Source organism: Chinchilla lanigera, unplaced genomic scaffold (assembly GCF_000276665.1).
Source record: "Chinchilla lanigera isolate Chin_1 unplaced genomic scaffold, ChiLan1.0 scaffold00079, whole genome shotgun sequence".
Classification (NCBI taxonomy): domain Eukaryota; kingdom Metazoa; phylum Chordata; class Mammalia; order Rodentia; family Chinchillidae; genus Chinchilla; species Chinchilla lanigera.
In genome coordinates this window covers 7875905-7893557 of record NW_004955480.1, presented here as the reverse complement: position 1 = coordinate 7893557, position 17653 = coordinate 7875905, and the positions used below count along the sequence as shown (strand labels likewise).

The window sequence follows — 17653 nt, the reverse complement described above, 5'->3', positions numbered from 1 at the left end:
CACACACAGGAGGTGATTAATCACTTTGTGGGAAAAATAAATACACGAAATCCAAATATACCAAAACAGTGATTTAAAATTACACTGTGAACTCATCTTCCCCTCCGCTGAGCAATGGAAGTGGAGGGACAGATTCAGCGGTGCTAACTGGAGGAAGCTTGCATGCTGAGAGAGAATGAACACAGTCTCAATGTTGACCGAGGCCCCGGGGAAGTCTGTGCAAACTCATGAACAACATTTGGCATTTCTACTTTGATTCTGAAGGTAAAACTAGTAAGAGCCTGACCTTTGTTGTGCCTTAATTGGATTCTTTTAAAAAAATAAATACCGAGGCACTGTTTCGAACTTGGCTCTTAGGTGTGAAAATTGCATTATGCGGCATGCAGAACACTTGTGAACGCCAAAACTTTCACGTGCTGAGGCAGGGAAACATCTATGATGAAGGCTCAGGCTACCAGACAGAAGTGAATGTTTTACCACCATTTAGAACAAAAGGGTAGTTCAAGTTATGATCGTTCCATCATTTGTAAGTTAGAAATAAATTCTTATTGTGGTGTGGGAAATCCATGCCACCCAAAACAACAGTAAACCAAAATAAATTCCATGACCTTTTTAAAAAAGATTACAAAATTGAATTTATTGAGTTTCACACAAGATGCACTTATAAAATTAGTACTGAATGCCATTACGACAGAAGAAATGAGTATCGTCCCATACCCCCGACAGCATCTGCGAAGGAAATGAAAATCTGAAAATGACAGCACAACAGTGGGATAATTCAAGTGGAACTGAGAGATACCCAAACCATGTTCTTGCTTGGAGCAGGGCTGTGTTTGGCAAACCTTTCTCCAAACTATTCCTGTTCACCACGGACACTGTTCCTTTCGCTGGTGAAAAGGAGATGGAAAAAAAGAGTAGTTTTAAAATGGGGGGGGGGCAATGAAATGTCTATTAAAGCAATTAAAACGTTGTTTTAACTTAAAAATATTTCCCGGTTCACAAAGGCATTTCTGTACAATCTCTTTGATATCAATCTTCAAATTTGAGTGCAAAATGTTAAAATTCACTTTTGTGTTTCAAATGAACAAGCCCAGAGCATTCAAGCTTGGTTTGTACTTTCCCCAGGAAATAAACAACACTTAAACTTTGCCTTCTGCATAGAGAAGCCTGTAACTTTTGCATGAGGGCTGAACTGCACGGTCATAACACCAAAAGAAACAAAGTTAACAGTACCACCTTCTGGACAGATCTGAAGCCAGAGTGGTAAAACTTTTATAGAAACGCAGGAAGGAGTAGCAGGCTAACACGGGGCGGAAATAACTTGTCCTATGACGCAGGCCGTGAAGCAGTGCCAAGCAAAAATGGAATCTTGATCTCTAACAAAACCAAAAAGCACCTTGTGGCCGCTGTGTTCCCAGCATCTCCACTCAAATGCCTCCGACCAGACAGGTGTCCGCGCGCTCCGCACACCGTGCTTACCGGTGCAGGCTGCCCGCCCTCCCTGCCTGTGCAGGACGCAGACCTCCCTGGGGGACAGGGCCCCCACCGACGGCCGGAGGAGGAGGAACGCGCTTTACAAGCCCAAGCAAGACGCTGCTGCCCAATCCACTTGGAATATTGAAATCTTACTTTAAAAATCCAGTTAAAGTTGACAGTTTTAAATTCTTTACACTGACAATTTCTCAGCCTATACAACACCTCATCCTTTAGCTGTCAATAACTGATGAAGCAATTAATTTTAAAGCAAATTCAGTTAACTGCAGCTTGAAGTCAACACTGTTGTGTTTTTTCAGTTATAAAATGCCTTTCTGTAAGGAAATGCCTATCTTATCCACTGCAATTAAATATCACACAGCTCCCATTTTGCTTTAAAAAACAAACTGAAAAATAATGAAATATTTTCTCAGTGGTAAATAACCTTATTTTTTCTTTTAAATAAAGGAACTGGTTTAGGACTTTAAAAAAAAATTTTCTATAAAATGCTACTATTCATTATGTCTTGTTTAAGGTAGCCTTTTATTCTGATTAATTCAGATATATCTTCAAGGATGATTCTGGTGGTCAGAACATTTATCTTATGTTTAATTTTTTTTTAATGCTTTGGCAGATGAAGTAAAGTTTGAAAACTGCTTGTGAAAACAGTTTGAGTGGAAAGGTAATTTATGGCAGAAGCTTCACAGTTTCCCAGGTATATCCTTATACTGAAGAGGCCTTGGGGCAAAGCACGCTGTTCTGAAGCCCAGGCTGGAGGGTGCAGGAGCTCCCTGCTCCCGCCCAGGCTGAGAGCACTGCCGCCGTCGCTGCCTGGCCACGCTCCATCGACCACCCTGCTTCCTGGAGTCAAGGCCGAGGTCACCGACGTTCTGTGATCTGACCTTTAGCCAGACCACGTTATTGGAAGGAAGAGACTAAGATTTGCTTGCCATTAATAATTTAAGTTTTTAAATAAATATTTAAGTGCCATTTTCAGTATCTGTCTGCCCTGGCAGCACACACGGGCTGCCCCACGGTCCAGCAGCCTCAGGACACAGCCACAGGCGTCAGTCAATTCGGTTTCCACAAATTGTGAACCTGTCTATTTCTAGCAAATCTTTCTTTGAGGATCTGTGTTTTAATTCAGAGTTTTCCTGCGTTATGTCCTTCTCGTCACCATCTGGCGTTGTCAGGAACTGATCAGAGTTGCTGGTCACTAGTAACGGTGTGACGGTTTCCTTCTGAGGAACAGGCTGGCTGGTGACCGAGGCAGACAGGTTTTCTTCTGTGGAAAGACCTGTGGGAAAGGAGATCCACTGAATTAGACAATGATTTTCCCCCAATTTACAAAGCATGGCCGTTCATCAATACTCATATTTTCAGCAGTACTGAAAGAAGTGTCCACTACCTGCCCTCTTAAGATAAAACAAAAGATAATCAAATAGCAAACTATAAGCAGCTTGGCTTCACTATATGCTCATTCAGAATTTTACCAAAGGGTACAGTGTATCACACAGATAACGCCATCGTCCAGTTCTGAAAGCTCGTAACTCCTACATTACAGCACTCTCTCGTGACTATGGCCAGACCTGAAAGTGAACATCAGCTCTCCTGCTCAGGCCTCGGGTCAGTGCTGAACAGACTTTAATGCTTTCCACCTCTATGCGCAGTCACTTTAACGAGACTGGGTCTGGTATCACTACTTCTAGAAGTCCAAATCAGAGGGAAAAACAACCAACCACCTAACTAAACGCCCAATGTTTGCTTCAGGCCACGGGAATCCTGGGGCCCGGCCTCTGGGACAGCTTAGCTGGGCCTGGACTGACCAATCTCTGAATTGCACGTTTAGTCCTTTCAAGCACGGCTTTTCTGAGCCAACAGTGCAGTGTGGCTTGCTGCATCTACTTACAATGTATAGCTTGAGCGCTGCCATGTGTGCATGCTGCTGAAACCACTGGCACCGAGGGGCCAACGGTCACACCTGTCTCTTGGGACCCCCCTGTCTCCTGCACTTTGGGATGTGATGGACCTGACGCTGTCCTGAGCAACAGTCCCGCCTTACCCCGACATCCTCCCGAGTGGTCTCCAGCCTGTGGCCTTCTGACCTGCAAAACATCCCTCCCAACCACTAGTCCTAAGCTTACTCCCTGTTGCAGGAGTCCTGGTCCTGTAGTCCACCCTGCTGCAAGGTGTTAGCCCCTAAAACTCCTGAAAGTGAGAATGGCACCTGCTGATGTCTTCTGATAAATAACAACGCATGCAGACGCACAAGTCAGTGGGATCACGCAAGCTCTGACCCATAAACAGTACTTCTATGCTCTTTATAATGACAGAACTACTTTTGATGTCGCTTTATATTAGCTTTAGGTAAAGCACACATGATGAGCATGGCCCTTGCTGGAAGGGCCATGGAAACTTGGGTCCAGCTCGCCTCCTCCTTCCAAAGCAAGCTCTGCTCTCTTGGGCCGCTGGGCTGTGAGCTCTGTGTGCTTCTCAGGCTCCACGAGTGACCTACCTTCACCCCTCCCCTCAGGAGCCCTCCCCACTTGTCTTCATCTGGTCTACTTCTCACCCTTCAAGATGTACTTCAGACTCAGTCACCTGTGGGACACCCCCACCTCTCCTTCCCCCTGCCCACTGGGATTCCCACTTGAGCAGTCTCCCCTTTGGAAAGCAGGCCCTGAAGCCATCACTCCTATAACCCGACACAGCACCGCCTCTGTGACCCAGCACATGGCAGCTTTACACGGAACAAGTAAACCCCCACGAGACTTCCTCTCGCGGCACCACCTTATCATCAGCGAACCCTCTGCAGCCCCTCAGTCCCCTTTCCAGTCCCTTTCTCCACAGTCCCGCAACCCCAGCTCCTGGCCTTTGCCGTCCTCCGGGACATCAAGCAGCGCCGCTCAATGTCACCCCTCAGCAGGGGTTCCCATGCCCATCTCTCCTCCCTTCCTGACCCTGTCCAGCTGTCCAGCCTCGCTGTACCGGGCACGGTGCACAATGCTCCCCCGCTCCAGATGTGCAGAGGAAGCTGCCCGAGCAGGGGCACTGCCCTTTCCTCACCGCCCTGTCCCCTGGATGTGACCTGTTCCCTGTTCCTGGAATGTGACAGGACTCCACACCCATCTGAACAAAGGAACAACAGCAAAAATTCTGGCACTGTTACGTGCATCCAAAGATGACAACTAAAACATGACCATTAAAATTCCCACACAGCACGAAAAGTGAAACCAAAGCTTTGAAGCACTGCTAAATGCTGACTGAGGTGACTTTTATCAGGAAGAGTTTAGACAATTAACTTGAAAATGTTCAGGAAAACACTGAAAAGAACCCGACGTACCTTGTGAGGATTTACATTTGCTCTGGGATTTGTTGGATGGTTTGCCTGGAGTGCTGGTTGGGGGAGGATTAAACAGCTTTTCTTCCATTTTGGCTTCCTTCACATATTGGCATGATTTCCCCAGCAGCACAATGCTGTTAAGAATTTTCAGGGATATCAACCTAAAACCACAAACAGAAATAAGCACTGCTGGAGTTCACCCGACCCAGCTGATGAGAAGGTGCGGGGTGTGGGAGAAGTGGTGGGCCCAGGAGTGAGGGGACCCGGAAGTCAGGGGACCTGGAAGTCAGAGGACCTGGAAGTCAGGGGACCCAGACTGAGATGTACGAGCTCCTCACCCAGAGCCTGTGCTCCCTGGGCTTCTTTATCAAGAGGTAAAAATTCTGATAAATTTCTCAGCTCTCATAGGAAATTATACTATTTAGAAGTTGTCCTGGTACTTAATTACTTAACATTTATTTATTCTCTTATTACAAAACATATATTCAGTACATACAAATTAACTAAACAAGGCAAGAAAATAATGTCTAGTTCTACACCAGCTGATAAACCCCAGCGCTGTGTCATCTACTACTGCTCCCCACTGCAGAGTGAGGTCAGGCACAGGCAGGAGGAGGGAGTAGTATCCTGAGGGGAACCGGGGCACCTGCCGGGGTCCCGGGTGTGAGCAGATCCTGCGGGACCTAGGCAAGCTCCCTCATCAGCAGAGCCAAAAGCAGAGGAGCTGGGCAAGGTGCTCAGAGCAGAGCTTGGCATGGAAATGTTCAGCATGTTGGTTACTTCACTATCGTTGTCAGTTACAGTGTAGTACAGTAACACCACAAATGTCTTTCCATGTCAAAGCTCTTCAGTGACAGACGTTATTCTAAGTGGCTTAAAAATGTTTAATTCAGGCTGGGCATGGTGGTACACACCTGAAATCCCAGCACTCTAGGAGGCTGAGGCAAGAGGGTATCAAGTTTGAACCCAACCTGGGCAACTTACAGATTTAGACCCTATCTCAAAATAAAAGGGCTGAGGACGCAGCTCAGTGTGAAGGCTGTGGGTTTAACTCCCAGTACCGTTAAAAAAAAAGAATGTTTAACTTTATAGGTCATCACATACCAAAACTCCAAACAGGCCCTACTTCTTTACATTTCCAATATTTTGCTTCTATTAAGCTTCTGATTAAGAAAATTTATGTCAAATCTGCATTTCCTTAATTAAGATAAAGTGCTAGACACTTGTACTTACAGAAGCAGAATTTTTGGGTTAAAAGACGTTTAATGTTTTAAAGCACATGATATAAATCTGACAAAAAATGGTGGACAGAAAAGTTGTCACTGGCATGTTGCTATGCTCTGAATACAGAACGTGATAGTGGACTTTAAGCGACACAGAAGGAGGCCTCTGGTGCCAGCTGAAACACAGTGAAGAGCGGGTGTGGCCTGTAGGCCCTGGGCCGTCCCCTCCTTCGCCTTGAGGCTCCCATTGGGCCTGGGCCCGAGTGTCCCCTCCACTCTTCCCGCTCTCCCAGCCTTCTCAGTTGGCAGCTCAGGCGTCCATGTGCACCTTCCCTCATACTCCCATGCTTTTCTTTCCAACACTTACAAGCACCTGTCGCTCAAGAACTAACTGCTTTTCTAGCTAACAACTATTTGGTCCCTAGAATGTCAGTAACCAGGGCTGGGCACTTGCCGAGCTTCCTGAGGACTGCGGGGTGCATGTAGGGTGGCCGTGGTGAGTCTCTTCTGCTGGCCACGGTGGGGGTGGGGAGAGCGGGTGGTTGTGGTGGGAAAAGCAGGGCGGGGATGCTGGCGAATAAAGAATAAAGAAGGCGACAAGGCCAAGTGGTTTTGAGAAAGTTTGTGAAGAAGGAGAGACTAGTTTGGGAATTATTCAGAGACATGGAGAGCCAGAATAATCAGGATGCGGAGAATGGTGAGCACAGGGGTCTGGCTGGACTACGCCGGTAGAGAAGCGCTAAGATGAGAGAGGAAAGTTGACACTGGACAGGAGGTATCAGTAATTCAAATAAAACCGCATCCTGTTTGATGAACTGTGCTCAGATAGCTCTAACTACATAGAGTCTTTCAGGTATGGTATATACACGTCTCACTTCCTGGTTTGGTTATATATAAAAATCCTCATCAATTAGCTGACTACACCAAGATGGAAGCAATTATGGCAATTCCACATGATCAACACAGTACAATGCAAAGGACTCCGACAGGTGGTGTAGGAATGTGTACCAGAATGCGACAGTCTCATGATCTTTAATGTCAAAACAATGAAAGGGACACTATGATACAGTGGTGGTTTGTCCCCACCAAAAGTCATGCTGAAATGTAATTCCCATTAGGAAATGAAGAGGTGAATGGATCCGTAGTCAGTGCGTGACCTCCAGAGGGGCCTGCTGTGAAAGCCCACTGAGGGCCTGGCATGCACTCCCTGGCTCTTGCCTTCGGATGCCCTCAGCACTTGGACTCTGCCAGTGACAAGATGTAACCGGAAGTGGCTTCTTCATCATAGACCAGGACCATGAGCCAAACAGATCTCTTTTCTCCATAACCTAACCATGTCTGGTGCCGTATTATTAACAAGAGAAAATAGACTACGCATCTGTGTGGATGGGAACGGAAAGGCTCTGTAACTGGATCAGAGTTCTATCTTGCTGGGGGCATCACTGCCATCCACATGGCCTGGACATGGCTCCAAGGGCCAAGACAGGGCACTGCAGCAAGCCTGGGGCACGTTCCTAATCTGATGTGCTCAGGGAATCGTAGCGTGCAGACAAGGTGAAGGAACTGTTACTCGGCTGCTTCCACAAGCAGCTTGCTGAGCATCTGCCATGTGCCAGTGGTGTGCAGGGACCAGGTGGACAGAAAGCACACTCCAGCACGGAGCCGGAGCTGCTCAGACGTCCTGACCCCAGACCTCTCTCGTGGCACGACTCCGAGGGAACCTACTGCTGAAGTTACTCTCTTCTGTGCATTCGCTCCCCACTCTCCTCCCTCCGAAGGGCCCTTGACCAGCTCAACCCTTTCCAGAGCTAACCACCATGCATCCTGTGAGCAGTGAGCTCAGGCTTCCCAGTCTTTTATAGTAAGATAAGCTGAAGCCAGGCTACATCACTTATATCCTCAGTTTACTGCCGAAGAAAACTAACAATGGGAAAACTACCGATACATGTTGTTATTTTCTTCCCATCATTTGTGACTATCTTGAGTATTTTAGTTATTCATTTCCTGTTTGTCTCCCTCAACTAGAATGGAAACCACTTGAGACCAACAGATTTGAAGGTCAAGTTTAGCCTGCTGTGGGTACAGACTCTACAATTCTGCAGCCTTGGGGAGGGTCTGATACTGGCTAGCGGGGCCTACATAATTAAACATGGCAAACCTACTAGAAGGTCAAAGGTGGTTTTGGACAGAAGAATGTTTGACTACAATGCCTTCTTTTCATAAAAGTAAACATAGGAAAAAATGAAATCAAAGCAAAAAACAAAAAATGGCAGTTTAAAGTAAAAAAATTCATTCATGATTAAAATGAGATCTGAAGTACACAGAGTGGGAGACGTATGATTTAGGTGCTATTAAGTTCCATTACATCTTACATTTATACTCTAAAATCAAAAACACATTCAAGAATAGTCAATCTTACCCAAAATAGAAGAGTATGACACAGGCATAGGACAGGATTCCTTGCACTTTAATTGAGCTTGTTACAACTCTGATGAGCTAGCCAGAAACAAACCAAAACACACAGCCAGAGTTAATAGTTGTTATTTAAATACAAGATTTCTCAAAGATTCTTTTGGCATTTCAGGCCATACCTGTGGCCTTCACCTCACTCAGAGAACATAGTTCTGGACGTATCAATTTGTGTCAAAGCTTGCCTACGTTTGAAACCCTTGTATAGGATCTGGTTTGCTCAGGCCAATCAGGATGCAACCTGACTTCTGCTGACTGCGAAGTCAGACGCTACTCTGCTGACACCTCTGTCTGTACCCAAGAGGGATGCAATGCAGCTCATTGTTTAGAGAAACATCTTCTGGGAAGGACAGATAAACTTGCTGCTACACATGTCCCCAGCAGAGCTGGAAGCAACAGATGGGTGTTTCCCTTATTTCTGCTTTTCTTCTTAGAAAGTTTTTGCTGTTTAAAAAAACTAAGTACTATTAAAACTCAATTGCCTAAAAGTCAAAAAACTTCTGTCACTTCTGGATAATTATGGTAGAACACCCACTGTCTTTTTATCTTACAGAACTACAGGAACGACAGCACTGTCCTAGGAAGTCTACTGAATCAGTCTGGTGACACCGTTCAAAGGAAAATGTTTACACAAGCTCAGCTGTGCCTCTGCGATGAGGTCTGGAGGGACAGCTACACGCTGGGGGAGAACTGGGGACAAGAACTGGCCTTATCCATAGTGTTACTGAGTGGAAGAGTCTATCAGGGTGCCTTAAATATTAATTTGCATTTTAAGAGATTTTCAAGAAATGCTTTTAATAAAAGAATACAAGATGAGGTAGGGGGAATGGACTGCTGTGTATGTGATAAAGTTTCAACATGAGACAAGTGATATGGGAACCCTTGCCTAAACTGACAGCCTCCAGGAGGGAAATGACTGTTACTAAAAATCAATCAGGGAATCTAGGTTTATCTTCACAACTGAATGTATCATGTTTTCAGTTGCAGAAGTGAATGTAGAAAAATTTAATATTCTACCAATGTCTTCAACATTTACTAAAAAATTTTACTCTTTAAAATTCTTTTATTTTTCCAAAATACTAGGAATTCCTTTATCCAAGCAAAAGAAATGTGTGTTACTACAAGATAATGAGCTATTAATATAATTGAAAATATTTAGGAGGTGGTTATCTGGAAAGTCACACTGAAAATTAAGTAACATTAAACGTATTAATAATCCATCATCTAAAGAAAGTCAGGTAGCTGCTTCAGTATCGTTGGCATGTCCTGCCACCGCCTTATACAGTTTTTAGTTGAGCTGAACAGGACTGCTTCTAGGAGAACTTTAGATGTCTGGCAAAAAGATGGCTTCCTTTGTTCTGATGCAAGAACAGACAGTCCAGGAGGAAAACAATCACATGCAGATGTCATCACCAAATCTTTATTTTTTTTTTTTTCTGAGACAAGGACTCACTGTGTATCCCAGGCTGTCCTTGAGCTTGAGATCTTTCTCTCAGCATCCTGAGTGCTGGCTTACAGGTGTGTGCCACTACTCCTGGCACAGTCACCAAACCTAATCAACAAGATTACAGCCTGACGTGGCTGGCAAATAGCCGCAGGGCTGTTCTGAGAATTCATCCAAATATAGTATTTGAAGCTGAGAACCTTTTCCTGGGTTGATTTACATTTCAGGACTATTTTTATTTAAAAAAAAAACCAACTATGTTATGTTTTGAACACACCAGTAAGAACTTTCAATGTGAAAATTGTGGAAAAAACTTTAAAAATGGTAATTCAGCAGATACCAAGGACATCTTCATTTGGGCATATCATACTTTAACATACTTGTTTTTAAATTTTTACTATCAATGCCACTGCAGTGCGCAGCCTTGGCCACCAAGCACTGTGTGCCTTTTATCATGATTTCCTTCTAAGAAACTCCTAGAATTGGAATAACTGCATCAAAGCTTGCTCCTGGCAAACAGGTCTCTAGAAATATTGAATTAACGTACATGGCCATCACTATGTGTTCAGGGGGACATGTTATGCCTATTGCCAAGTATATCCATTTAAAAAAATCTTTGACAAATAAGTAAGCAAGAGTTTTCCCACTGTTAGGAAAGCTATTTACATAAACAACTCTTTAACATCACTTATCTACTGGATGGCTCAAAACCCAAGAGATTAATGCTATAATTCAAAGCAAACTTTCCTTCCATGTTATTTACCTTTAATTTTTATATTAAGTCGTTTTAAAATAGGTATCTTACTGATAATCCATTTATTAATATTCTATGATGATGATTATTACCTTTAAAAAGAAATCCGAAAGTATGTACTTACTAGAACAGCTAGTGGGAGAGGAATAAAGCCCATCCTCCGTGCTACGGAGTCGCTGTAATCAGTATATGCCTGCAGAGGAAGGAGAAATGGATTCAGAGTTGCGGGAATTAACCAGCACTTAAAAAGTACTCATATTCACTCATTACCAGCAAATGTTCTAAACAGCTGAGGCTATAAGCAGGAAAATAATCTGGTACCTGTTAGATAATGTAGTAAAATGATGTGGATATCTTACTGTTCACAAGGTATTCTGAATACACAATTGTGGAATTGTAACTATGATGCAAAAGTCATACATTTCATAATGGAAGTATTGTTAGTGTGTAAATATTTAATGTGTATTATACAAATGGATAGAAAATATAAGTTTTCCTTAATTAATACGCCTTGCTAAATTTAACCACTGTTCAGTTAATTTTATGTCTCCGATAAAATACTCACATTTTTTTGTCGGCTGCTAACAAGATCAAAAGCAAGGCTGGCTCTATATTCACTGTAGACCTAAAGAAAAATAAGAAAGAAATACTACATTATCTAGCACAAATACATAATGTGGAAAGATTTATTTTGTACATGAAAATGTTTAACAATTAAATGAGAATAGGTGCTAAGAGCAAGCAGATATCTGGACAAGGTTTCTCTGCTTCCCTGTAGAACACAGCCTCAATTCCCCTGAACTGTTACATTCAGAAGTTCTTACAAACATTTTTCTCTTTGTAGAGGAATATTCAATGACTGTGATCCAGAGAGTTTTGGGAAAAGTGCCTATTTTAAATAGTGTCTTATATAAAATTTTTTTGAAAATTTGAATTCTGAAAAGCCTAACAATTATTAATATTGTATTTCTAATTATAACAATGCCTTCTTAGAAAAATGGTTACTAACAGCAAAATAGAAAAACAAGTTAGGGAACACAGTACTACCATTGTAGCAGTTATAAGGCTGCTTGTAAATTGCTATTTCCATTAAAAAACTGCATAAAATCCCCGCATTGAGCCTATTAATTTTGATGTCAGGTATTGAGAAAACCAACCTATGAAAAGGGAATCATTCTGTACTGAGGAAGCCAAAAGACATAATAAACTCACTTTTTCAGTGCTTCACAGAAAAGTACAAAATTGTACTTTTCCCAGTGAAAGCATTTGGAAACTCATAATGAAATCATCAAACTGTGTAACAATTTTGGAAGTATGGCCATTTTCACTATATTGGTTCTTCCTATCCAAGAGCAAGGGATGTCCTCCCATTTTCTGATATCTTCTTCAATCTCCTTTCTCAGAGTACTCTACACGTCAATGTAAAGATCTTTTACTTCCTTCGTTAGATTGATTCCTAAGTATTTCACTTTCTCGATGCTATTATGAAAGGTGGTATTTCCCTAATTTCTCTCTCAGTGTTTGTTATTTGTGTAGAGAAAAGCTATTGATTTTTGAGTGTTGACTTGTATCCAGCTATGCTACTGAATTTTTTGGTGGGAGTTTTTGGGGTCTTCTATGTAGAGTATCATGTCATCTGCAAATACTGATAATTAGCAACTACAACTGCATTTTATTTTAAATCTCTGAAACTGAAACAGTAAGTATTAGTATGACTTTATTAGAAGTACAACCGAATAAAATCTACCAAGCAGCTGAACTGTACTTTCGGACTGAGGTAGAATTACCAATGTACTAGGAAACTGCATGTTTTACTACATATACAATGAGCCCAAACCTCTATACCTATTTCTAGACACTTGGAGAATATGATTACAATGTAAAAATAATCTTTCAAAGGTTCTGAATACATTTTTACCAGAATATACAGCTCTTGTCTTCTAGAATTCAGGAACCTATTTATATCCACAAGGAGAAAAACAAATCCCAATTTTTAAATAGAAAGTATATTAAAAACCAGCCAGAGAAAAGTTTTGATGGTCTAGTTTTTGTTTCGTTTTGTTTTTTGAGGAAGCATCTTGCTTTGTAGTTCAGGCTGGCCTTGTATTCACTATGTACCCCAGGCAGACCTTGAACTCATGCCAATTCTCCTGCCTCAGCCTCCCAATTGTTGAGAGTAGGCATATACCCCCATGCCTAGGCTTGATCATCTAATTTTTAAAGTAGATACTGTATGGCTTTTAAAATGTACATAAATAATAGATGATAGTACTAGCAATGTATAATGAATTATTTTGAGTTAATAACATTCCAGTGTCAACTACTGGTTGAGGAAGAATTCCATCCAAAAGTATGGAACCTAGAACTATTTAACAGTCAAAGAAAATACTTTCAGTAGTGTAATAATCCTTAGAAGCTTGAAGTTATAACTGTAATTTTAAAATAACCTTTTATCATCTTCATAAATGCAATAAACCTAAATTCATCATTCTACAACTTTACGATATTAAGAAGTCAGGTAAACTATAAACACTGAACTGCTTATAGGAATACATACATCTGCAGTAATGTCATTGAACTTGGTGATGAATGCATGCTTTACAATATCCACAGCGATTTCTGATGCAACCACCATACAGACATCTGGAAACAGCACCCAGAGATGATCTACAACGTACAGGAAAAGGGGAAGACAATAAAATCTCTGAATATGAACAAAATATGTATCACAAGCTATCAGACATCTGAACTCTCCACAGCACACAGTTACAATATTTTCAATAGATGACAGAACTAGCGCTCAGTGAATTACAACCTTTATCAGAAGAGCCACATTCTACCAAGTTAAAGAACTCATTCAACAAACTTATTCACAACTTTTCAGGCTCAAAGTGCTGCTTTCCCTCCAGGTCACAGTAGTGAGCAGAACACTCCTTCAGGAGGCCGACCTCTTAGTAGGAGGCTAGGCCAAACGTTGGTTAGGAAAGCCCTTCATTCTATTTTTTTTTTTAAGCCCTTCATTTTGTAGCTGCCTGAGGGGGACAGTAAATAGCTAGCAGAGACATACTGAGGATAAGCAATTTTTTTCCCTCTTTGATCACTGTGATTTAAACAAATTGATCAATCACTTATTTTACTATTAGACTTTACTTGTTAAATTTGTTTACCTTTATGATATTTATTAAACATTCAGTTCAATACTAACTAGCTGATTAAAAAAACACTAACAGACTACTCTCTATGACCTTAGAGAAGGATTTAAGAGGGGTCCAGAGCAAGACAAAGATAGCTCGAAATGCAGACAAGGAACTACAGCAACTCAGGCTTTTGGCAGCTGGGGACTAGGCTGTGCTTGCTGATAATGCAAAGCAGCTTTTGAGTTTCCTATCATAGTGAGTTTTTGAAACTGGGGACTTCTTTCAACAATAAACTCTGCCACTAACTGCTACTGATCTTGGGCTAGTTTCTCAATGATCTAAATTACAGTTTCCTCATCTACAAAATAAGGATAATTTACAGGTCTACACTTTATTGATGTGAGAATTAAATGGGATAATGTGCCTGGCATGCAAACTAGTGATATGATTTTTATGTTATTAATTACTTTGGGTACCTAGGGAAAGCTCTCATAAATGGCATTTTGGTTTACAGAAGACATAAAAAAATAAAAAAGTGAAAGAATGATGAATGCATCAGCAGAGTGTTCCTTTTATATCACTGTATTTGCCACAGTGGTGATAAAGGAGACTATAATGGTTGATATACTGTGTCAATTTGAGAAGTTTAGAAATTTAACTAAGTGACTCAGCAGAGAGTCAGGGTCCTTACTTTGCATACATCTTTATCCTGTGCAAGAGGAGGGTATGGAGATTGTGTGAGTGATGTACCTTCTTGGGGCATGAGGTGGGGGGGGGGCAGGTAACCTGCTTACAATATAAGGAAGGAAAAGAGAGCTGTTGCTGCTGTGCCATGGCACCCTGCCTTGGAGCAAGCTGATTACACACTGAAACCTCCACAAACTGTGAGCTAAATAAACCTTTCCTTCCTTAATTTGGGGTGTCAGGTATTTTGTTTCAGCAATGAGAGAAAAATAACTAAGACAGAATTTGGTACCAGGAGGGGGGTCATTGCTGTTGACCATACCTGACCATGTGGTTCAACAGCCTTTGGGAATGGCTTGTGGGAAGAGTTTGGAAAGGTTCAGAGATGATGCCTAAAATAGTAGAGCTAAAATGCTGTGCGCTGTTCTATATGGGAGATTCTGGCCAGAGCTCAAAAGACCAAAAGGCTGACAAAAATCCTGAGGGTAAGAACCAGGTTTGGGAGGTTTCTGCTGAGAAGGACATCAGCTGTTGGACTCCAGATGACGTGTGTTATGCCTTGCAGAAAGTTTGTTTGCATTTTGCTCATGTCCAAAGACTTTGCCTGAGACTAAGATTAAGGGTGGCAGACTAACTTGGCAGAAAAAATTTCATGGCAGTCAAATGTTGTGGCATGGCTACTGTTGGGGGCTTTTAATGAGATTTGTGTTGAGAATCAAGAGCAAAGAATCCAACAGGATAATTTAAAATGTTGTGAGGGTGACCAGAAAGGAAGCTCCAGTGAAGCTGTGGACTACAAAGACAGAACTACAAAGATCTTGATTGCTAAAAAACCTCAGGAAAATAAAAAAGATGGCCTGAGGGCATCACAAAAAGCAGCAAGTCTCTACCCTCTGCAGTCTCAAAACTGTTGAAGTAAAAACATTTGCTTCGAGGAAAAAGCCACAGAGCACCACGTTCCACAATGGTGGTGCCCACATCAGGTTCCAAAATGTGCTATGCATAAAAAATTTGTTCCTCAAAATTAGATTTAAAGTGCCCAGCAATCCAGGCACTCAACCCCTACAGCCAAGAGCAAAAAAAAAGCCTGGCTACTGCTCTAGCTGGCAGCAGACCCTGGCATCATCCACATGGTGCTGGTTTTAGGGGGATGCAAAATGCAAGAGTTACGGGATTAAAAAGGCTTCCAGCCTGATTTCAAAAGTCCTGGGGAACCAGGCAGTTTGTACCTGAGAGGACAGTATGTAAAGCTGTGAGTAAAAAGCCAAAGGTACAGTAAAAACCCCCAAAATTTAAAAAAGTAAAAAACACAGACCATCTAAAGAAAGCTGCAAGGATAAAACAAAACAGGCCTTAAAAAAAAAGCTGTGGGAACTACAACCACCAAATTGCCATAGGGATAGAGTCATGCAAGCCCTTGGGAGCTCACAACTTGCCAGATTACTTCAGCTGCTAGACTTAACACTACAAGACTTAATGTCTGCCCTGCTGGATTTTAGATTTGCTTTGGTCCTAATCCTTTATATCCTCATTTACAACTTTTGGAATAAAAATGTTTATTTTGTGATGTTAAATGTTAAAGTGTCTAACTTTTCATTTATACAGGGGCTTGCAACTAAGAGTTTGCCTTACAGCGAAAACTTGGGACTTAGGTTTTTCAGTAATACTAAACTGTTAAGACTTCGGCAACTCTTACAGACTAAATGCCCTTTACATAAGGAGATGTGCATGAGTCTTTTCCGGGCTAGAGACAAAATGTTATGGTTCTAATATAGTGTAATAGGCTTAACATTGGTTCTTAAGGATTGTTAAACCTTGTTATAATGTTCAAGTTATAAAATGTTAAGATAAGCATATCTTTATATCTAAAAACCAGTTTAAAAAAATGTGTCCGGATCCCAAGTTGAAAGGGGTGGACTGTAATGGCTGACACACTGTTTCAACCTGAGAAGTTTAAAAGTTTAACTAAGTGATTCAGCAGGGAGCCAGGGTCCTTACTTTGTAAACATCCTCATCTTGTACAAGAAGAGGGCATGGAAATTGTGTGAGTGCTACACCCATCCTGGGCGGGAGGTAGTCTGCTTACAATACAAGGGAAGAAAAGAGGCTTACTTTCCCTCCGCTTTTGCTCTTGCTGATATTGCTGTCTTCTGCAACCTTAAACTATTGCCCTTGTGCCATGTCACCCTGCCTTGGTACCAGCTGATTATAGACTAAAATCTCCACAAACTGTGAGCTAAATAAACCTTTCTTTCCTTAATTTAATTTGGAGTATCAGGTATTTTGTCTCAGCAACAACAACAAAAAATAATCAAGACAGAGACTTAAGATCTTATTTGTGGAAAGTCATAATATAAGTGAGATTATTATCTTAAACGTCAAGGTGTAGGGGAGCTTAGGGAATATTATGCTCTTTGGTGGGAGTGGTGATCCCACAGGGGCTCCCAGCATGGACACACCTACTCTGCTTTGCAGAGGTGCTGCTAGCTGATCTAGTCATATCACCATTCTTCAGAGGGATCCAAGTGCACAAGAGCCTAAGTGTGGAGGGAGATTCTTTCTTACCACAAATCAGGTGGCTTTTGAACATACTCAGATTAGAACTCATGCTATTGTAAAATCTATAATTTCATTTCATGGTCTCTAAGACAGTAACTTCTGGAAATAAATTTCCAAGATCATGCATGTAATTATATATGTTTCTGCTTTTTCACAGGTGTCTAAAAATAAACCATGAATTAAAGTAAATTAACAAGAACTATTAGATGCCTAGAACATCCATGACAGTGGAATTAAGAAATGAAATATATAACATGGTACGGTCTGTTAAGAACAAAGCTGTACAAAAATGTCAGATAAGAAACTTTCTACCTTACTTGAGATACTGAGAAAGTGATCATTTCCTACCTAGCTCACTGTGGTGTTATAGTTACCTATGTTTCTTATTAGTCCATGAGGGCTGCAGTGTCTTGGTGCCTTTTACATCTTGCACCTTTCATGGTGCCTCAGCTGGTGCCTGACACATAGCATATGCTGTGTGTGTGTCTGCCAAATGAATGGATGAAAACCTGAGTTTTGACACCTTCCTGTTGTATGGATTCATAGATGCATGTAAGTTCTAAAACT

The 17653-nt window shown here is 41.7% G+C and overlaps 1 protein-coding gene across 1 annotated transcript in view; it reads right to left on the bottom strand.

Moving 5' to 3' along the window:
- Nucleotides 1-609: 609 nt before the first annotated feature.
- Tapt1 (transmembrane anterior posterior transformation 1) overlaps nt 610-17653 on the bottom strand; it is a gene marked incomplete at its 5' end in the record, with an annotated part of 59066 nt that continues 42022 nt past the window's right edge. The window contains 6 exons of the mRNA XM_005402514.2: nt 610-2770; nt 4817-4977; nt 8459-8535; nt 10831-10899; nt 11272-11331; nt 13264-13373. Of these exons, the coding sequence (XP_005402571.2) occupies nt 2541-2770; nt 4817-4977; nt 8459-8535; nt 10831-10899; nt 11272-11331; nt 13264-13373 (707 nt within the window). The remainder of the gene's footprint in view (nt 2771-4816; nt 4978-8458; nt 8536-10830; nt 10900-11271; nt 11332-13263; nt 13374-17653) is intronic.